Raw genomic sequence first — 22,254 nt, 5'->3', positions numbered from 1 at the left:
GAGAAGGGGAATGAAGCTCCGCTGTCGTTGCTGAAGGTGCAGCCACTCTTCACCCTCCCAAACCAAAAAGAAAGGACGATCACGGTGCATATGTTCAACCCACATGTGCCCGTAGTGGATGTCCTCACCTTCCTTGCTCGCTACGTCGACGGAGCAGGGAACAGCGTGGACGTGAAGGATCTGCATGGGATTTGGACGAGCAAGCGGCAGGTCAAGGTAAAGCTGAGGGTGGACAAGGAAGGAGCTCTCCTCCACCCTCCCTCGGTGTTCGCAATTGGAGGAAACCGAGGCTATTTAAGTTACGTGGGGCAGCCCAGAGTATGCAGAAGATGTAACAAGCCTGGGCATGTGGTGGCCCAATGCACTGCAGTGGTCTGCAAAAACTGCAAAACGGAGGGCCACGAGACAAAAGACTGTCAGGCCAGCAAGAACTGCAACCTGTGTGGGGAGGGAGGCCACCTTTACAGGGCCTGCCCAAAAAGAGCCTGAACATACACACAGGCAACAAGAGGGGCGGCTTCCAGCACCCCCAGGGTAGGTGAGACACCCACTACCACTGCCAAGTCCCCAGCAGAAAGGGGAAACAGGGATGAAGATAGCCCAACCACCTCAACCACCTCGAGCCCCCAAGTGCCAGGAGAACTCCAGCACCAAGCCCAGGAGGGAGAGTCGATGGAGGAAGGGGGAGAGCAGATTTGGCCGACGGTGAAGTATAAAAAACACCAGAAGGGTCAGCACACGGAGCAGAGGCCAGAAGGGGATGGCAAGCCGCCCAAAAAAAACCCAAAACGGTCTCTCTGCCTGACAGAAGGCAGCAACCTTTCCTCGTCGGAGGATGAGGCGGACGGGAAACCCCACAAGATGAAAACCGGGGAGGAAAGGAGAAGGTCCAGGCCGATTGTACACCTGCACCAGGAGACCGAGAGCAGAACAGCGGTCGAGGGGCTCCAGCCCCAGGACATCGGGAGCAGAACAGCGGTCGAGGGGCTCCAGCCCCAGGACATCGGGAGCAGAGCAGCGATCGAGGGGCTCCGGCCCCAGGACATCGGGAGCAGTGCAGCGGTCGAGGGGCTCCAGCCCCAGGGCATCGGGAGCAGTGCAGTGGCCGTTGGGCCCCAGGGCATCGACAGCAGTGCAGTGGCAGTTGGGCCCCAGCTCAGGGCAACCGGGAGCATTGTAGCGGCCGATGGGCCCCAGCTCCGGGCAACCGGGAGTATCGTAGCGGCCGATGGGCCCCAGCTCCGGGCAACCGGGAGTATCGTAGCGGCCGATGGGCCCCAGCTCCAGGCAACCGGGAGCAGTGCAGCGGCCAATGGGCCTCAGCTCCGAGTTTCCGGGAGCAGTAAGCCTGTCACCGTGCCCCAGCCACGAGAGACGGGGGAAGCGGCGCACCCAGAAGGGGGTAAAACGAGCAGCCCCCCCCCAACGACAACTCGGGTTACGACACGGGAAACCCAACCCGTTGAGGAGGCCGGGTACCTGAGCCCAGGAAAGGTGAGGCAATTCACCGAAGCGGTGGGCATGAGGGAACAGGAAAATGGCCAGTGACTCTAAAGGACTATGGAGCTCAAACTGGCATCTTTAAACGTGCGCAGTGTGAAGAGCACTGCGCGATGTGTAAATGCCTTACAGTACCTGGCCAAGGTCAAGGCAGATGTGACTTTTCTACGGGAGTGCGGGTTGCCACACCTCCGCTGCTATCGGAGGTGGTCGCGAAGGTGGCCCCACGGACTATCAGTGTGGTCGGGGGGAAAGACTGGACAGCACGTCCAAGTTCCTGATGGAAACGGTAAAAGACGCAAAGCTGCACAACGCCTTCAGGTTTGCCCTCTCTCTCCTGTCTTGTTTGTCTGCTGTATTGAACCTTTTGCCGAGTCCATCAGGAAGGATGCGAGCATAAGAGGAGTGACATTGCCAGGCAGTGGGGGCATTCAGGTCAAGACCTCCCTGTACATGGACGATGTCGCCGTCTTCTGCTCGGATCCAAGGTCGGTCCGCAGATTGATTAGCATCTGTGACCAGTTTGAGTCGGCCACGGGAGCCAGGGTGAACCGCAGGAAGAGCGAGGCCATGCTCTTTGGCAACTGGCCCGACCGATCTTCCATCCCCTTCACCATCAAGCCTGACTCCTTGAAGGTGCTGGGGATCTGGTTCGGGGGGTCTGAGCCGAGTAACAAGAATTGGCTGGAGCGGATAGCCAAGGTAGGGAGGAAGCTGGAGCTGTGGAGGCAACGCTCCCTCTCCATAACCGGGAAAAATTTGGTCATCAGGTGTGAGGTGCTCTCGGGACTGCTATACTTGGCACAAGTGTGGCCTGTCCCTCCCTCCTACGCCACGGGGATCACCCGGGCCGTCTTCCAGTTCATCTGGGGGTCGAGGATGGACCGGGTGCGACGGGTCACAATGTACAAGTCGGCAGACAACAGGGTTAAATGCGTGCCCAACGTCGCCCTCACCCTGATGGCCATCTTTGTGTGTGGCTGCATCAGGCGGAGTGTAGAGCCAAGGCACGTGGGCACTAAGTGTCACTACCTGCTGAGGTTCTACCTGTCCCCGGTGTTGCGAAGGATGGGCCTGGCGCAGATGCCACGCAATGTGCCAGTCAGCTGGACATTGCCGCCCCATCTGTCGTCTGTTGAAAGGTTCTTCCGGGCCAACACCTTTGACCACAAGTCCATCGGGCAGTGGTCAGCACGGAATGTCCTGCAGGCACTGCATGGAAAGGACTCGATGGATCCGGTGGCGTGGTTCCCAGAGCAGACTGCCCAGCTTGTCTGGCAAAATGCCTCATCGCCAGAACTGACCAACAAGCACCAACACCTGGCTTGGCTGGCGGTGAGGGGAGCCCTCTCAGTTAGATCCTTCCTGCACCGTCGGAAACCTCACTACCGGCGCACGCTGCCCCCGGGACGGTTGCTATGGAGAGGAGACGGTTGCCCACCTCTTTGCAGAGTGTGGATTTGCAAAACGAGTCTGGAGAGGTATGAAAGGGTCCCTGGAACGATTTATCCCGAACAGCTCCGTCACAGAGGACTCTGATTTACGGACTGTTCCCAGGGACACATTCAGAGACTGACATCGAGTGCTGCTGGAGGGTCATCAACTCGGTGAAAGACGCTCTTTGGTCTGCCCGAGCATTGCTCACCACCCAGCAGAGCGAGATGTCCGTCAGGGAATGTTGCCGACTGGCCCACTGCAGACTGCAGGAGTACGTGCTAAGGGACTCGCTGAAGCTTGGTGCAGCCAACGCCAAGGTTCGGTGGGAAAGGGCCACAGTCTAGGGTCCTTCCGCTGCTGGACATGGGGGGCACGGTATGGTGGAGACGCCCCTCAAATTAAATTAAGGGAAGGTATTCCACGCCAGGGGGCCACATGAGTGGCACGGGTGGGGGACATTTTTTGTGGAACTTGAAATGTCAGATGGAAATTTTCGTACTGTGTACACATTGTATATATTTATTACTTGGACAGGGGCCACAGAGTGGCACTGGTGGGGGACTGTTTGGTGAAATTTGACAAATGTAAAAAAATTGTATTTGTATATTTGTATAGTCTCCGAAAATGTCGGATGAATTTTGTTTGAATGGTTCAGGAATTGTATATATTTACCAATTGAAAAAGTATATTTTGAAATTAAAAAAAAAAAAAGTTCTCCCAGGACGAGGCTATCCCATTGCACTTCGGGTGTGCTGACGCCTGCGATGTCCCCAAATGCGGGATACTCGACTGCAAAATTTGTGGTAGTGGGGGACTGCGTTCGCGCTCTCCCCTGATTTACAAATGAAAAATAGAGTTACTGTGCACCAAAGATACTAGAGGAGCAAGATAGGCCACTCCTACGAAATCCAATGGACTAACGTGTGGCACGTAATGGTACTTCCGCCACTTTAGGAATAAGACTCCGTTATGCCCAAAGATCTTAGACCAGAGCAAGATAGGCCACTCCTGCGAAATACAATGGGCTGACGTGTAGTATGCTACGGAGGGGATCCTGGGCATTTTTCCCCGCCCATTTTAGTAACCGGAGCCTACCTGACCCGACCCGACTCGCAGTGTAATCAATGTTGCAGGGCAACAGTTTGTGTGTGTGATATAGGGTTAGATTCATAATTCTGTCAGTTCATACTTCTTGTCGAGAATAAAATTTGACTCTGGTAATTGTCTTTTTTTATGTTTTTTAAATCATTTCTTTTTAAATGGCTCACAAGCAGTGTTTGAGTTGATTTTGTAGTAACCGGAACCGACCCGACCCGACTCGCAGGGTAATTGACATTGCGGGGGAAGTTTTTGTGTGCGATATAGGGTTAGATTCATAATTCTGTTAGTTCATAATTCTGTTAATTCTTGTTAAAGAATAAAATGTTTATAAACACACATACATGAATGTGATATAAATGTATATAATCATATAACACACACAATTATATTTCTTCTGATCCAATGATGAACTTTATTTCAGACTAGACAAGGGACATTAAATAAGAAACATTGTAAACCTCCCCGCAACTTCACACACACTAGGCCTTATCCCACCCCTCAACTCTACCCCCCTCCCCCCCGGCACTCCTTCGCCTGCCCCCACACTACAATGTCTCCCCCCCTCCTATGCCCCTCTCCCCGCTGCCCCGGTCCGTGCACTCCCTCTCCCCGCTGCCCCGGGCAGAGCACCCCCTCTCCCCGGGCCATGCACCCCCTCTCCCCGGGTCGCTATGGAGAGGAGACGGTTGCCCACCTCTTTGCAGAGTGTGGATTTGCAAAACGAGTCTGGAGAGGTATGAAAGGGTCCCTGGAACGATTTATCCCAAACAGCTCCGTCACAGAGGACTCTGTGATTTACGGACTGTTCCTAGGGACACATTCAGAGACTGACATCGAGTGCTGCTGGAGGGTCATCAACTCGGTGAAAGACGCTCTTTGGTCTGCCCGAGCGTTGCTCACCACCCAGCAGAGCGAGATGTCCGTCAGGGAATGTTGCCGACTGGCCCACTGCAGACTGCAGGAGTAAGTGCTAAGGGACTCGCTGAAGCTTGGTGCAGCCAACGCCAAGGTTCGGTGGGAAAGGGCCACAGTCTAGGGTCCTTCCGCTGCTGGACATGGGGGGCACGGTATGGTGGAGACGCCCCTCAAATTAAATTAAGGGAAGGTATCCCACGCCAGGGGGCCACATGAGTGGCACGGGTGGGGGACATTTTTTGTGGAACTTGAAATGTCAGATGGAAATTTTCGCACTGTGTACACATTGTATATATTTATTACTTGGACAGGGGCCACAGAGTGGCACTGGTGGGGGACTGTTTGGTGAAATTTGACAAATGTAAAAAAATTGTATTTGTATATTTGTATAGTCTCCGAAAATGTCGGATGAATTTTGTTTGAATGGTTCAGGAATTGTATATATTTACCAATTGAATAAAGTATATTTTGAAATAAAAAATAAAAAAAGTTCTCCCAGGACGAGGCTATCCCATTGCACTTCGGGTGTGCTGACGCCTGCGATGTCCCCAAATGCGGGATACTTGACTGCAAAATTTGTGGTAGTGGGGGACTGCGTTCGCGCTCTCCCCTGATTTACAAATGAAAAATAGAGTTACTGTGCACCAAAGATACTAGAGGAGCAAGATAGGCCACTCCTACGAAATCCAATGGACTAACGTGTGGCACGTAATGGTACTTCCGCCACTTTAGGAATAAGACTCCGTTATGCCCAAAGATCTTAGACCAGAGCAAGATAGGCCACTCCTGCGAAATACAATGGGCTGACGTGTAGTATGCTACGGAGGGGATCCTGGGCATTTTTCCCCGCCCATTTTAGTAACCGGAGCCTACCTGACCCGACCCGACTCGCAGTGTAATCAATGTTGCAGGGCAACAGTTTGTGTGTGTGATATAGGGTTAGATTCATAATTCTGTCAGTTCATACTTCTTGTCGAGAATAAAATTTGACTCTGGTAATTGTCTTTTTTTATGTTTTTTAAATCATTTCTTTTTAAATGGCTCACAAGCAGTGTTTGAGTTGATTTTGTAGTAACCGGAACCGACCCGACCCGACTCGCAGGGTAATTGACATTGCGGGGGAAGTTTTTGTGTGTGATATAGGGTTAGATTCATAATTCTGTTAGTTCATAATTCTGTTAATTCTTGTTAAAGAATAAAATGTTTATAAACACACATACATGAATGTGATATAAATGTATATAATCATATAACACACACAATTATATTTCTTCTGATCCAATGATGAACTTTATTTCAGACTAGACAAGGGACATTAAATAAGAAACATTGTAAACCTCCCCGCAACTTCACACACACTAGGCCTTATCCCACCCCTCAACTCTACCCCCCCCCCCCCCGACACTCCTTCGCCTGCCCCCACACTACAATGTCTCCCCCCCTCCTATGCCCCTCTCCCCGCTGCCCCGGTCTGTGCACTCCCTCTCCCCGCTGCCCCGGGCAGCGCACCCCCTCTCCCCGGACCGTGCACCCCCTCTCCCCGGACCGTGCACCCCCTCTCCCCGGGTCGCACACTCCCTCTCCCCGGGCTGCGCACCCCCTCTCCCTGCTGCCCCGGGCCGCGCACTCACTTCTCCCCGCTGCCCCGGGCCACTCACTCCCTCTCCCCGCGCCGCTCACTCCCTCTCCCCGCTGCCCCGGGCCGCGCACTCCCTCTCCCCGCTGCCCCGGGCCCCACACTCCCTCTCCCCGCTGCGGAAACAAAGATCCGATCTTTGGCCGGAAGCAAGATGGCGGAACAAGATGGCGGGGACTGGTCGCTAAAATGGGTCCTATAATCACCCATGAATCCGCCCATGAGCGTACTACACATTTGCGCGAGAGTAACCCATCTTGCTCTGCTCTAAGATCTTTGGTCATGCCTCTCGCAGTTTAATCCACGTCAGTCCATTGGATTTTGCAGGAATTTATCTTGGTCTATCTTAGACCATTATGATCTTTGTTTATAATAAATAAGGTGCTTTAAAAAAAAAAAGGAAAACTGCTTATAAAATGAGCGACGATGCGCAATGAAAGGTCTCTGGACCATATGTATTCTATGATCTTTGGTTTAATCAGTGTTGTGGGGGAACGGTGTGTGTGTGTGCTTCTGTGTGTGAGTGGCAAGATAGAGATAATAGATTTCAAAGATCCTCATGGATCAGAAGCAACTTTGATTTAAAGCAACTCATGATGTACATGAGCCGTTCTCATGATGCACATAATCCATAAAGGCAAATATATTTGCCTATATTTATATATTATAACCCCGTAGATATCTATATTACTAAAAGTCTGATCTTGACCGCTTTTGGCCCACTGTGCTGCGATTCCGAGAAAACGCCACCACCTACGGCCGTCATTTTTGGCCACCTCGCTCAGAGCCACCCTCCGCCTTCCGGGACCGGAGGATTTTTCTAATCGATGAAAAATCAGAGAGATATTAATGTTCCCATTCTCTCTGCTGCCCCCGCTGGCGGCAGGGGAGAGGGGCCATAAAACCCGGAAGTGCAATCCCTCACTCAGTCTCTGCCAGACCCAGGAAGCGAGAGGGTCACGGCTCTCTGAGCGGCAAATAACACTGAACGCATGTCTACTCCACGGTGAGTCCCCTCGATGCGGCTGTAAGGTGGCTACCGCCCAATTGTTTGCCTCGCCTTTTTTTTATTTATTTATTTATTTATTAGAAGTAGACATATTATAAAATGTAGTTACATATTATAGTAAAAAAACTTTTCATATACATCAGTCATACATTATTAAAATTTTCCATTATCAATTACTTCTGCTTCTAGTGTTTTTATTTTTTATAGAAAGAAGGAAAAAGAGAGGGTAGAAAGTTACAAAGAAAAAAGAAAGAAAAAAAAAAAACACAACAGAAAAACAAGGGAGGTGGAATGGGTTACCTGTAATACGTCAATGGAGATAGGTTTGTAGGTTATAAAGTATAGCTTTTCATCTGTTCCTGAGTTCAAGTTTCAGTTGGGTCCTCGTGCTGTGCCAATCTATCCCTTCAGATAGTTAATGAATGGAGCCCAAATTTTATGGAAAATATCTTGTTTGTCCACTAAGACAAGTCTAATTCTTTCTAAGTATAGGGTCTCCGACATTTCCGTAATCCACATTTTAATTGTGGGGGTTGTAGGGCCTTTCCAAAATTTTTATATTAATTTTTTCCCGGTTATTATACTGTAGTTGAGGAAATTTATTTGGTTTGTTGTGAGTGTTAAGCTTTGTTCTGATATTCCAAGTATTATTAATTTTGTGTCTGGGTCCAGTTTTGTATTAATAACTTCTGAAGTTATTTCAAAAATATCAGTCCAGAAATGTTTAAGTTTTATACAGTTTGCAAACGTATGTGTTAAATTAGCCTCTAGATGTAGACATTTATCACAAATAGGAGAGATTTGTGGGAAGATTCTATTTAGTTTTATTTTAGAGTAGTGTAGTCTATGTAAGACCTTGAATTGTATTAAAGTATGTCTGGCATTTAATGAACATTGATGTATTTGTTGTAAACTTTCGTCCCACATATCTTTCGTGATAGGGTGACCTATTTCATTTTCCCATTTGTATCTATATGGTTCGGTCGGTGGTACCTCGTTGTTTAGTAGGGTGTTATAAATATAAGCTATTAGTTTTTCAGTATTAGGATGCTTGTTCAGACATTCATCAAGAATTTCTGATTCTCTATTCCTGTAGACTTGTGTATTAGATTTAACATAATCTCTAATTTGTAGATATCCGAAGAAATTATTTGAGTGCAGTCCATAATTCTGTTGTAACTCTTGAAATGAAAGAAAAGTACCTTTCCCATAAAGATGTCCTATATTTTTGATTCCATAATTTTTCCATTGTGTGAAACCTTTGTCCATAAAGGATGATTTGAATAAAGGATTATTTACAATGGGAAGACAGAGTGGTATATTATTCAATTTTAAATCTTTTTTTATTTGTTTCCAAATTCGTATTCCACTATGTATTATGGGGTTTTCTTTATAGGTTTTTTTGTGCAGTTTTGTGGGGGCAAATATGATCGGTCCAATTTCAAAAGGTAGACAGTCTTCCTTTTCCATCATTAGCCAATCTGGTTGTTGATCCATTTCTTCCAGCCAGAAATTCATGTTTTTAATATGGACTGCCCAAAAATAAAATAAGAAATTTGGCAAAGCCAAACCTCCATTTATCTTTGATTTACATAAATGTTTTTTACTTATTCTATGATTCTTATAATCCCAGACAAAACTTGTAACAATGGAATCGACTTTTTTGAAAAAAGTTTTTGGGATATATATCGGAATTAATTGAAGTAGGTACAGCAGTTGCGGTAAAAAATCATTTTTATAGCATTAATTCTCCCAAGCATAGAAATGGGGAGTGTTTTCCAGTATTGAATATTCTTATGTAGCTTATTCAGTAAGGGTGGGAAATTTAGTTTAAATAAAGAGGTATATGTCTTAGTTACATAGATTCCTAAGTATTTAAATTTATCTTTAACTATTTTAAAAGGGGATTGTTGTATTGTATGTAAATTGAATTTTGTTATTGGCATGATTTCGCTTTTATTCCAATTGATTCTATATCCCGAAAACTGACCAAATTGAGTTATTAGATTTAATAGGTTTGGAATACTAGTTTCTAATTTTGTAATATATATTAGTATATCATCTGCATATAAGGAGATTTTATTTCTTGTGTCTAGTATTGTATCCAAATATTCCTGGATGGTTTCTAATGCTTTCTGCTAGGGGTTCGATTGCAAGAGCAAATAATAGTGGGGATAGTGAGCATCCTTGTCTACAGCCTCTAGAGAGATTACATTTAGTTGATAACATTTTGTTTGTTAATATTCTTGCTGTTGGATTAGAATATAACAATTTAACCCATGTACAGTACTTCTCTCAGAGTTGAAATTTTTCCATCACCGAAAATAAATATGGCCATTCTACCTGGTCAAATGCTTTTTCAGCATCTAACGAGATAATTGCTAGCTCTGTGTTAGGGATTCTATTGGAGTATATAATATTAAATAATCTTCTCAGATTATAAAATGAATACCGTTTGGGGATAAACCCTGTTTGGTCGGGATGTATTAATTTGCTGATCACTAAACTCAATCTATTAGATAGAATTTTAGTTAATATTTTCTGATCAGTATTTAAGAGGGCTATAGCTCTGTATGAACCTGGGTCTTCAAGATCCTTGTCTGTTTTTGGTATAAGTATGATTGTAGATTCATTTAGAGTTTCTGGGAGTTTCTGTTGAGTATATGCGTATTTGTACATTGTAGGCGTGGGGAAAGCAAATCATAATTTTTTAAATAAAATTCAGAATTTAGACCATCGGGTCCTGCAGACTTTCCGTTTTTTAAGGATTTTATTGATTCTTCAATGTCTTTTATCATAATTTCAGCCCCTAGCAATTCTCTCTCTTTCTGATCTAGACCCGCAAACTTACAATTCTGTAAAAATGTTTCCATTCCCGTTGATTGTTCTGTTATTTTAGATGAATACAATTTTTGGTAGTATTGTAGAAATCTATCATTAATATCTTTAGGCAGTGTTAATGTTTCTCCCTTGTCTGTTCTAATTTTGTATATTGTTTTTTCCCCATCCAATTTGCGAAGTTGACGCGCTAATAGTTTTTGTGGTTTGTCACCAAATTCAAAATTTAATTGTTTTGTATGTTGATAAAGTTTTATAACTTGGTCTGAATAAATCTTGTTTAATTTATATTTCAATACTGCAATTTTATTGTGTTTTATCGTGGATGGTGCTGCTGCATTTTCTGTGTCTAATTGCTTTATTTCCATTTCCAGTTTCTGTTGTTTGGCCCTATTCTCTTTATTAAAAAATGATTGGGAAGAAATTAATGCTCCTCGTACAAATGCTTTAAATGTTTCCCAAAGAAGGGAAGCAGAGATTTCAGGGCTATCGTTAGCCTCAAAAAACATTTTAATCTGTTTTACTAGGTATTCATTACATGACTTATCTTTTAAGATTTGGGGATTGAATCTCCATTGTGACTGTGTCTCTGCCATTCCATTTACCTTGATCATAAATGTTAATGGTGCGTGGTCTGAGATTATGATGTTATGATATTGTGAGTTATAGGTAAATGGGATAAGTTTTGAATCTACTAAAAAATAGTCTATCCTTGAGTAAGTTTTATGTACTGGTGAGTAAAATGAGTATTCTCGGCCCGATGGATTTTCAATTCTCCAAACGTCCTTAATATTAGTAGTATTAATGTATGAATTTAAAAATTCACTTGATCGAGATTTTAGTTTTCTTTGAGTTGATGATCTATCCAAACAAGCATCCAAAGTGCAATTTAAATCTCCACCGATTATTACGTTTTGTTGTGTACCTTCCGGGATATTGTTAAGAATTCTCTTAAAAAACAGAGGGCTATCAAAATTTGGTCCATACACATTGAGGAGAGTCACCTTTTTTAAGTATAACTCCCCTATTATTACAATATATCTGCCTTCAATGTCTTCTATCGTTGATATATGTTTAAAGGGTATACCTTTACGAATTAATATTGCAACACCTCTAGATTTATGTGAGAATGAAGAGTGGTACGCTTTAGCAATCCATTTTGCTTTCAATCTGTGTTGTGCTTCCTTTTTAAGATGTGTCTCCTGGGGAAATATTATATCTGTTTTCAATGATTTTAAATGAGCTAACACTTTGCCTCTCTTGATAGGTTCATTAATTCCCTTAACATTCCAACTACAGAATTTAATTCCCTCACCCCCAATTTTTATATTCATGTCTTGCATCTTGTGATTAAGTGGTAGAGCAGATGATTCAGCACACTCAACCCTACCTTATACTTGAACATCAGGTAAATGAATTTTAGGTCACGTCTGTTTTCCATCCGAACATATCTCCTTAAATAAAATATGCAATTCCATTCCAAATACAAAATATAATATGATATAAGATAAAAAAAAGGTGATAGCAAATAGGGTTAGTAAAGTGTGGAAAGTAAGAAAGAAAAGCAACTACAACTACAATTAGTGCAGTTAGTGATAGCCACCCTAATGTGGCTAAGCATCTATGGACTTCCGTAGCTTTTGGTTTATAAAAATACTAGCTCCGTACTTTCCTTGAAAGGAAAGTTTCCAATTCGATGCATAGGTTCAAAGGTTCAAAGGTTGGTTTATTGTCACATACACCTAGATGTAATGAAATTCCTTTTGCCAATGCAGCACATAAAAAATAATATAAACATAACAATAATAAATAGCTTTAACATAAAAACATCCCCCCACAATGGTTCCCATTATGGGGGAAGGCACAAAGTCCAGTCCCATCCCCAATGTCCACCCATAGTCGGGCCTATTGAGGCCTCCACAGTTGCCTCTACGGAGGCCCGATGTTCCAGGCCGTCCTCGCCGGGTGATGATGTTCCGGCGTCGGGAGAGTCCTCTCAGCGGCTTGGGAACCCTGGAACGGCCGCCTCCCTACTCGAGACCGTGGCTTCCGGAGCCAACAAGGCCGCGCCGAATGGAGCTCAACTGGCGATCTCGTCGCGAGATCCCAGGCTCCCGATGTAAAGTTCAGCGCCGCCGCCCGCAGCTCCGCGATGTTTTAAACGCCGGTCCCAGCTCACCGGAGTTCCAGCGCGGCGACCCAGGCAAGGCACCGCCCGCCCCGCAATGGCGCTCCAGCGCTGCACCGCCGTCCTCACACCCGCAGCTCTGCCGCCGCCGATGCCGGTGCTGCCGCCGCCGATGCCGAGGCTCCGGGCGGTCCCCTCGCTCCCGCAGCTCCGCAGCCGCCGCCGCCGATGCTCCGGGCGGTCCCCTCAGGAAATACCGCTCCAGGCCCGCTGGTAGGCCGGGAGGACGGGTCGAAAGTGCAGCCCGGAGAAAAGCTGCATCTCCGACCAGGTAGGGACCCTGAAAATTAGTTTCCCCCTTCCCCCCCCCCCCCCTCCCCACACATAAAAAAGCTAGAACTCCTTAAAAACAAAACACTAAACTAACTAAAAATAGGAAAAAAGAAATGAAAAACAGACAGCTGCAGGCTAGGCAGCCATACCCCCTACAGGTCGGCGCCAAAATTGGGCAACAGCCAATTTGTGGGGGGGATTGCCTCGCCTTTTTAACAAGTTTGTGTTCACAAAATGAATTTTGATTGTCGGGTGGCGGCTGCCCAATTGTTTGCCTCGCCTTTTAAACAAGTTTTGGTTGGATAGTTCTACCCAACAGACAGAATGGATAAAAATGGAGAAGGAGGATTGCCATCCTTGTAATATAGGAACGATCCTCTTCTCCCCAAAAAAACTGAATAACACAATATATAAGAAGAACCCAATTATATATGGTACAATAAGAATTTGGAAACAAATAAAATTATCTTTAAAATTAAGAAATCTATCACTGTTAATGCCAATAGCGAATAACCCTTTATTTAAACCATCTCTTATTGATAAGACATATAACCAATGGGAAAGTCTCGGAATTAGAAGGATCGGGGATATGTATGAAATGGGAAACTTACTATCATTCCAACAATTACAATTAAAATTTAAATTGAAAAACAACCAATATTTTAAATATCTTCAGATTTGCGATTTCGTGAAAAAATATATACAAGGATATCAAAAAGTAACTCCTGACTTATTGGAAGAGGCAATGAATATTGAAGCTGACTCACAAAAATTAATATCATATTTATATAATAGTATTCTAAATATAGACCTACCATCGACAGAGGTACTTAGAGAAGAGTGGGAACGGGAACTAATGATAAAAATTACGAAGGTTAAATGGGAAAAATACCTGATATATATTCACAAATGTTCAATTAATGTAAGACATAATTTAATTCAATTTAAAATTGTACATAGATTATATTATTCAAAAACAAGATTGAGCAAATTTTATCCAAATATATCCGCCACTTGTGATAAATGTCTAGCCCAAAAGGCAACTATAACACACTCCTTAGTCTCCTGCATAAAACTTTATAGATTTTGGAATGATATTTTTGAAATATTTACAAAATTATTCAAGACAAGAATGGAACCTAATACTGAAATGATTATATTTGGCGTAATGGAAGATGGGAATAAATTGAACATATCTCAAAATCTATTCCTTAACTATGGTTTAATAATAGCAAAAAAATTAATTCTTAAATTTTGGAAGGGTACATCAATACCAACGCTTAAAATGTGGATTGCAAGTATGTTGGACACCGCTCATCTTGAGGAAATGCGATTCCTCCTAATGGATAAATCAGACCAATTCATAACGAGTTGGTCTCCATTCGTCGTTTTTTTGGAATCATATGGTGCAACACAATTGTAAAAAATAACTGTTTCAGGACTGGACGAGGGTTGGTCAAGACTATAAATAATGATCTCCTCTTTTTTTCTTTTCTTTTCTTTTCTCTATTCTCTCTCTCAACTTTCCTCATTTACTCGTTTTCTTTTTTCACACACTATATATTTCACATCTTTCTATCCTTTACTATCTAACTTCTTTTTCTTATTCTAATCTTTTTTCAGTGTAACAAAAAAAAAAAAAAAGAAGTTGTACATAAAATGTATTATGAAAATATATATTAGGCACTTTGGTGCCATATGACTGTACTTACTTCTAATAAAATAAAATATTAAAAAAAAACAAAAAAAAAAAACAAGTTTGTTTTCACAAAATGAATTTTCGTTGGCGGGTGGCTGCTGCCCAATTGTTTGCCTCGCCTATTTAACAAGTTTGTGTTCACAAAATGAATTTTGATTGTCAGGTGGCTGCAGCCCAATTGTTTGCCTCGCCTTGGCTTTTAAAATCGTTGCAACAGTTGGCAATTGTTTGCCTCGCCTTTTTAACAAGTTTGTGTTCACAAAATGAATTTTGGTTGTCGGGTGGCTGCTGCCCAATTGTTTGCCTTGCCTTTTAAAAAGATTTTTGTTCACAAAATGAATGTTGGTTGTTGGATGGCTGCTGCCCAATTGTTTGCCTCGCCTTTTTAAAAAGTTTGTGTTCACAAAATGAATTTTGGTTGTCGGGTGGCTGTAACCAATTTGATATTACCTTCAAGTATCCGACGGGATGGCAAACGTTGATGGAAGACTTCCGAGAGAACGGGAATGAAGCTCCGCTGTCATTGCTGAAAGTGCAGCCGCTCTTCACCCTCCCCAACCAGAAGGAAAGGATGATCACGGTGCACATGTTCATCCCACATGTGCCCGTAGTGGATGTCCTCACCTTCCTTGCTCGCTACGTCGAAGGAACAGAGAGCTGGGTGGACGTGAAGGACCTGCATAGGATTTGGACGAGCAAGCGGCAAGTGAAGGTAAAGCTTCTTGGCCTTTTGGCTAAGATCAAGTGTAGTATCTGTTCTTATCAGGACGAGCGTCAGGGGTAAAAGAGAACATCTGTTCTTATTAGAACAGTGAAAGGGGCTATCTGTTCTTGTTAGAACAGTCCTGGCGGTCGATTAAGGACAAGAGCTCAGATTGCAGTGTAGAATCGTAGCAATGGCAGCTGCAATTGGAGGGGGAGTACAGGGTATCCGCAATACCCTGAGGATTAGTGTAAATGACCTCAGCAAGGGGGTTCCCTTCTCACGAGACCTGTTCTGCCGCTCGGCCCAGGACCATGGCAAAGATCAAGGCACGAGATCTGCGAGGCAAAAAGAAGGAGGAGCTCCTCAAGCAGCTGGATGATCTCAAAGTGGAACTGTACCAGCTCCGTGTTGCCAAGGTAACAGGAGGAGCTGCGTCAAAGCTTTCCAAGATCCGTGTCGTGCGCAAGTCCATTGCCAGAGTCCTTACCGTCATTAATCAGACACAGAAGGAGAACTTGAGAAAATTCTACAAAGGCAAGAAGTACAAGCCGTTGGATATGCAGACCAAGAAGACCCGAGCCATGCGCCAGCGACTAAACAAGAACGAGGAGAGTTTGAAGACGACGAAACTGCAGAGGAAAGAGCGTCTGTACCCCATGCGCAAATACGCTGTGAAAGCTTAAATGTTCACACACAGATCTCATTAAATTTAAGAAAAAAAAAAAAAAAAAAAAGGTTCTCCCAGGACAAGTCGAGGGAGGTGGATGTGAGGGAGGAACTTAGAGAGGTGAAGGACCGGCACGTTCGGCTCTTTACCTCTGAATCTACAGCCTTAGGGAGGAGGACGGCTCGGTAGCATCCTCGCAGACAGACATGCTGAGGATCTGCAAATCCTTTTACACGGAATTGTATGACAGAAAGGCCACAGACAGCACCGCCTCCCAGAACTTCCTGTCCTCTATCACGGAGGTCTTGGAGGACAGCAAGCAGGAGAGTCTGGACCAACCACTGACCCTAGAGGAGCTGAATGGCTCCATCCGCTCCTTTGACTCGAGTAAAACTCCCGGAAGCGATGGCTTACCGGCCGAGTTGTATTCGGCTATGTGGGACTGGGTGGACCCGGACCTGCTGGAAGTGTACAACGACATGCTTCTAGCCGGCAGCATGTCAGACTCCATGAGGAAGGGCAGCATCACCCTAATCTACAAGCAGAAGGGGGAGATGAAGGATATAAAGAATTGGAGACCCATAACATTGCTGAATGTAGATTACAAGATCCTGTCTAAGGCCATCGCCAACCGGGTCAAGTCTGCTCTGGGACGGGTGATCCACCCGGACCAAACCTGTGCTGTACCTGGCAGGAAAATCTCAGACAGCCTAGCGCTGCCGAGAGATACCATCGCCTACGTGCAGGACAGATGGGTGGATGCCTGCCTAGTCAGCCTGGACCAGGAGAAGGCCTTCGACAGGATATCGCACACGTACATGAGGGACGTGCTCTCCAAAATGGGTTTTGGGGAGGGAATCCGAAATTGTATCAAACTGCTCTACACCAATATCCGTAGTGCAGTCCAAATCAATTAGATAGATTAGATTAGATATAATTTAATTGCCACACAACCAAGGTCGGTGGAATTTGGGTTGCCAGCAGCGGTACAGTAATAAAGAACACAACCACAATAAAAAATTTACACAAACATCCACCACAGCATTCATCACTGTGGTGGAAGGCACAGAACTTGGCCAGTCCTCCTCCATTTTCCCCCGTGGTCGGGACCACCACCCTCCACAGCCGTTGCTGCGGGCGTCCAGATGGTAAGGGACAAAGTCAAAGTCAAGGGGTGGTCATCAGGTGTGAGGTGCTCTCGGGGCTGCTGTACTTGGCACAAGTGTGGCCTGTCCCTCCCTCCTACGCCACAGGGATCACCCGGGCCGTCTTCCAGTTCATCTGGGGGTCGAGGATGGACCGAGTGCGAGGGGCCACAATGTACAAGTCGGCAGACAACGGGGGTAAAAGCATGCCCAACGTCGCCCTCACCCTGATGGCCACCTTTGTGTGTGGCTGCATCAGGCGGAGTGTAGAGCCAAGGCACGTGGGCACTAAGTGTCACTACCTGCTGAGGTTCTACCTGTTCCCGGTGTTGCGAAGGATGGGCCTGGTGCAGATGCCACGCAATGTACCAGTCAGCTGGACATTGCCACCCCATCTGTAGTCTGTGGAAAGGTTCTTCCGGTCCAACACCTTTGACCACAAGTCCATCGGGCAGTGGTCAGCACGGAATGTCCTGCAGGCACTGCAGGGAAAGGACTCGATGGGTCCGGTGGCGTGGTTCCCAGAGCAGACTGCCCAGCTTGTCTGGCAAAATGCCTCATCGCCAGAACTGACCAACAAGCACCAAGACCTGGCTTGGCTGGCGGTGAGGGGAGCCCTCCCAGTTATATCCTTCCTGCACCGCCGGAACCTCACTACCAGCGCACGCTGCTCTCGTGACGGCTGCTATGGAGAGGAGATTGTTGCCCACCTCTTTGCAGAGTGTGGATTTGCAAAAAGAGTCTGGAGAAGTATGCAAGGGTCCCTGGAACGATTTATCCCGAACAGCTCCGTCACAGAGGACTCTGTGATTTACGGACTGTTCCCAGGGACACATTCAGAGGCTGACATCGAGTGCTGCTGGAGGGCCATCAACTCAGTGAAAGATGCTCTTTGGTCTGCCCGAGCGTTGTTCACCACCCAGCAGAGCGAGATGTCCGTCAGGGAATGTTGCCTACTGGCCCACTGCAGACTGCAGGAGTACGTGCTAAGGGACTCGCTAAAGCTTGGTGCAGCCAACGCCAAGGCTCGGTGGGGGAGGGCCACAGTCTAGGGTCCTTCCGCTGCTGGACATGGGGGGCACGGTATGGTGGAGACGCCCCTCAAATTAAATTAAGGGAAGGTATCCCACGTCAGGGGGCCACATGAGTGGCACGGGTGGGGGACATTTTTGTGGAATTTTAAAACTTATAAACGGTATTGAACAATCTGTATAGCCGACGAAAATGTCAGATGGAATTTTCGCACTGTGTACACATTGTATATATTTATTACTTGGACAGGGGCCACAGAGTGGCACGGGTGGGGGACAGTTTGGTGGAATTTGACAAATGTAAAAATATTGTACTGAAAAAATTTGTATAGTCTCCGAAAATGTCGGATTAATTTTTTGTTCGAATGGTTCATGAATTGTGTATATGTAGCAATTGAATAAAGTCTATTTTGAAAAAAAAAAAAAAAGGTTCTCCCAGGACGAGGCTATCCCATTGCACTTCGGGTGTGCTGACACCTGCGATGTCCCCAAATGCGGGATACTCGACTGCAAAATTTGTGGTAGTGGGGGACTGCGTTCGCGCTCTCCCGATTTAAAAATGAAAAATAGAGTTAATGCACACAAACCCCATATATGATGGAGGATTACTGGTGTTGCCGTCAAAGAGTATAGAGGTGCTCCTCTATAATCTTTGGTTGCCATAGAGTTGCTGCCTTACAGTGCCGCACACTCCGATTCCATTCGGGCGAACTGCAGCTGTGCAAGAAGCAAAGATCCATAACATTGTTGAATGTAGATTACATGATCCTGTCTAAGGCCATCGCCAACCGGGTCAAGTCTGCTCTGGGACAGGTGATCCACCCGGACCAAACCCGTGCTGTACCTGGCAGGAAAATCTCAGACAGCCTAGCGCTGCTGAGAGGTACCATCGCCTACGTGCAGGACAGATGGGTGGATGCCTGCCTAGTCAGCTTGGACCAGGAGAAGGCCTTCGACAGGATATTGCACACGTACATGAGGGACGTTCTCTCCAAAATGGGTTTTGGGGAGGGAATCCGAAATTGGATCAAACTGCTCTACACCAATATCCGTAGTGCAGTCTAAATCAATGGGTGGGAATCAGACAGTTTCCCTGTAAGGTCTGGAGTCAGGCAGGGTTGCCCTCTCTCTCCTGTCTTGTTTGTCTGCTGTATTGAACCTTTTGCCGAGTCTATCAGGAAGGATGCGAGCATAAGAGGAGTGACATTGCCAGGCAGTGGGGGCATTCAGGTCAAAACCTCTCTGTACATGGACGATGTCGCCGTCTTCTGCTCGGATCCAAGGTCGGTCCGCAGACTGATTAGTATCTGCAACCAGTTTGAGTCGGCCACGGGAGCCAGGGTGAACCGCAGGAAGAGCGAGGCCATGCTCTTTGGCAACTGGCCCGATCGATCTTCCGTCCCCTTCACCATCAAGCCTGACTTCTTGAAGGTGCTGGGGATCCGGTTCGGGGGGGCTGAGGCGTGTAACAAGAATTGGCTGGAGCGGATAGCCAAGGTGGGGAAGAAGCTGGAGCTGTGGAGGCAACGCTCCCTCTCCATAATTGGAAGAAATTTGGTCCACAGGTGTGTGGTGTTCTCGGGGCTGCTGTACTTGGCGCAAGTGTGGCCAGTTTCTCCGTCCTACGCTACAGGGATCACCCAGGCCGTCTTCCAGTTCATCTGGGGGTCGAGGATAGACCGGGTGCGAAGGGCCACAATGTACAAGTCAGCAGACAACGGGGTAAAATGCGTGCTCAACGTCGCCCTCACCCTGATGGCCACCTTCGTGTGTGGCTGCATCAGGCGGAGTGTAGAGCTAAGGCACGTGGGCACCATGTGTCACTACCTGCTGAGGTTCTACCTGTCCCCGTTGTTGCGAAGGATGGGCCTGGCGCAGATGCCACGCAATGTGCCAGTCAGCTGAACACTGCAGCCCCATCTGTCGTTTATGGTAAGGTTCTTCCGGACCAACACCTTTGACCACATGTCCATTGGGCAGTGGTCAGCAGGGAAGGTCCTGCAGGGACTACAGTGAAAGGACTCGATGGATCCAGTGGCATGGTTCCCGGAGCAGAATGTCTGTCAAAATGCCTCATCGCCAGAACTCACCAACGCGGGACGGCTGCTGTGGAGAGGAGACGGTTGCCCACCTCTTCGCAGAGCGTGGTTTTGCAAAAAGAGTCTGGAGAAGTCTGCAAGGGTCCCTGGCATGCTTTATCCCAAACAGCTACGTCACAAAGGACTCTGTGATTTACGGACTGTTCCCAGGGACACATACAGAGACTGACATCCAGTGCTGCTGGAAGGTCATCAACTTGGTGAAAGACGCCCTTTGGTCTGCCCGAGCGCTGTTCAGCACCCAGCAGAGCGAGATGTCCGTCAGGGAAGAGACCTTGATCACCAAGAAGGTTCTCTCAGGACGAGTAAACGAGACTATCTGTTCTTATTAGAACAGTTCTGGCGGTCCATTGGGGACAAGGGCCGTGGATTGCGGAGCGGATTCAGTGACAATGGCAGCAGCAACGAGCGTGAGTACAGGGTATCCGGAATACCCTGAGAATCAGCATTAAGGACCTCAGCAAGGGGGTTCCCTTCTCACGAGACCTGTTCGTGAAGAAGGTCTTGCTAGAGGCCTGCAAATTTGAGGCCAACGACATCTACTGCCTCCAGAACCTGTATCCTGTATCCGACGGGATGGCAAAAGTTGATGGAAGACTTCCGGGAGAAGGGAAGCTCTGCTGTCGCTGTTGAAAGTACAGCTGCTCTTCACCATCCCCAACCAGAAGGAAAGGATGATCACGGTGCACATGTTCAACCCACATGTGCCCGTAGTGGATGTCCTCACCTTCCTTGCTCGCTACGTCGAAGGAACAGGGAGCTGCATGGACGTGAAGGACCTGCATGGGATTTGGACGAGCAAGCGGCTAGTGAAGGTAAAGCTGAGGGTGGACAAAGACGGAGCATCGGAGGTTTTCGCGATTGGAGGAAACCGAGGATACATGAGCTACGTGGGGCAACCCAGGCTGTGCAGGAAATGCACCAAGCCTGGGGATGTGATGGCCCAATGCACTGCAGTTGTCTGCAAGACGGCGGGCCATGAGACAAAGGACTGTCAGGCCAGCAAGAACTGCAACCTGTGCGGGGAGGCAGGCCACCTTTACAGGCCTTGCCCTAAAAGAGCCTGCACCTATGCACATGCGACAACAGGGGCTGCTGCCAGCACCCCCAGGGTGGGCGAGACACTCCCCACCACTGCCAAGACCCCAGCAGAAAGGGGGAACAGGGATGAGGACAGCCCGACCACCTCGAGCCCCCAAGCGCCAGAAGGAGACCCCCAGCACCTTGCCCAGGAGGGAGAGTTGATGGAGGAGGGGGAACAGCAGGAGAAATGGATGATGGTGATGTATAAAAAACACCAGAAGGTTCAGCCCAAAGAGCAGAGGCCGGAAGGGGCTGGTAAGTCCAAAAATAACCCCAAAAAAAGATCTCTCTCCCTGACAGAAGGCAGCAACCTCTCCTCGTCGGAGGATGAGTTGACTGTGAAGTCCCAACGAGGGAGGCAAAGGACGAAAACGGGAGGAAAAGAGAAAGGCCACGCCAAGCATCCCCCAGGAGATCGAGAGCAGAGCAGTGGCTGAGGGGCTCCAGCCCCAGGACATCGGGAGCAGTGCAGCGGTCGAGGGGCTCCAGGCCCTGGAGACCGGGATCATCGCAGCGGCCGATAAGGCCCAGCTCCGGGCGATCAGGAACATTGCAGGTGCCGAGGGGGGCCAGCTCCGGGATACTGGGAGCATTGCAGCGGCAGATGGGCCCCAGCTCCAGGCGACCGGGAGCAGTGAATCTGTCACCGTAACCCAGCCACAAGAGACGGAGGAAGCGGCGCACCCTGAAGCGGGTGGAACGAGCAGACCCCCCCAACAACATTTTGGGTTATGCCTCAGGGAACCCACCCTGTTGAGGATGCCGGGTACCTGAGCCCAGGAAAGGTGAGGCAATTCACCGAAGCGGTGGGCATGAGGAGACACGAGCATGTGACAAGGGAGCTCAAACTGGCATCGTTAAACGTGCGCAGTATGAAGAGCACTGCGCGATGTGTTAATACCTTACAGTACCTGGCCAAGGTCAAGG

General features: G+C 47.2%; 2 protein-coding genes, 3 non-coding genes and 1 pseudogene across 5 annotated transcripts; all 6 read left to right on the top strand.

The window, feature by feature from the left end:
- The first annotated feature begins 226 nt into the window (after nucleotides 1-226).
- LOC116982682 lies at nucleotides 227-21,993 on the top strand. Its single transcript, XM_033036037.1, has 2 exons — nucleotides 227-264; nucleotides 21,096-21,993. The coding sequence occupies exon 2, from the start codon at nucleotides 21,126-21,128 to the stop codon at nucleotides 21,762-21,764; it is 639 nt and encodes a 212-aa protein (XP_032891928.1). The 5' UTR covers nucleotides 227-264; nucleotides 21,096-21,125; the 3' UTR covers nucleotides 21,765-21,993.
- On the top strand, nucleotides 3,602-3,772 carry LOC116983717. Its single transcript, XR_004414792.1, has one exon. It is a non-coding gene; the product is annotated as a U1 spliceosomal RNA (small nuclear RNA).
- On the top strand, nucleotides 5,395-5,566 carry LOC116983734. Its single transcript, XR_004414794.1, has one exon. It is a non-coding gene; the product is annotated as a U1 spliceosomal RNA (small nuclear RNA).
- Nucleotides 15,311-15,426, top strand: LOC116983353 (annotated as a pseudogene).
- Nucleotides 15,586-16,036, top strand: LOC116982694 (60S ribosomal protein L35-like). Its single transcript, XM_033036062.1, has one exon. It carries the CDS (start codon nucleotides 15,614-15,616, stop codon nucleotides 15,983-15,985), a length of 372 nt encoding a protein of 123 aa, XP_032891953.1. The 5' UTR covers nucleotides 15,586-15,613; the 3' UTR covers nucleotides 15,986-16,036.
- LOC116983750 lies at nucleotides 18,529-18,698 on the top strand. Its single transcript, XR_004414798.1, has one exon. It is a non-coding gene; the product is annotated as a U1 spliceosomal RNA (small nuclear RNA).
- Nucleotides 21,994-22,254: the final 261 nt, after the last annotated feature.

This window comes from Amblyraja radiata, chromosome 1 (genome assembly GCF_010909765.2).
Source record: "Amblyraja radiata isolate CabotCenter1 chromosome 1, sAmbRad1.1.pri, whole genome shotgun sequence".
Lineage (NCBI taxonomy): Eukaryota > Metazoa > Chordata > Chondrichthyes > Rajiformes > Rajidae > Amblyraja > Amblyraja radiata.
This window is presented reverse-complemented; position numbering and strand designations above follow the sequence as displayed.

Coding starts and splice junctions, on each gene's coding strand:
- LOC116982694 (XM_033036062.1), top strand. CDS start 15,614: ATGGCAAAGATCAAGGCACGAGATCTGCGAGGCAAAAAGAAGGAGGAG.
- LOC116982682 (XM_033036037.1), top strand. CDS start 21,126: ATGAGCTACGTGGGGCAACCCAGGCTGTGCAGGAAATGCACCAAGCCT.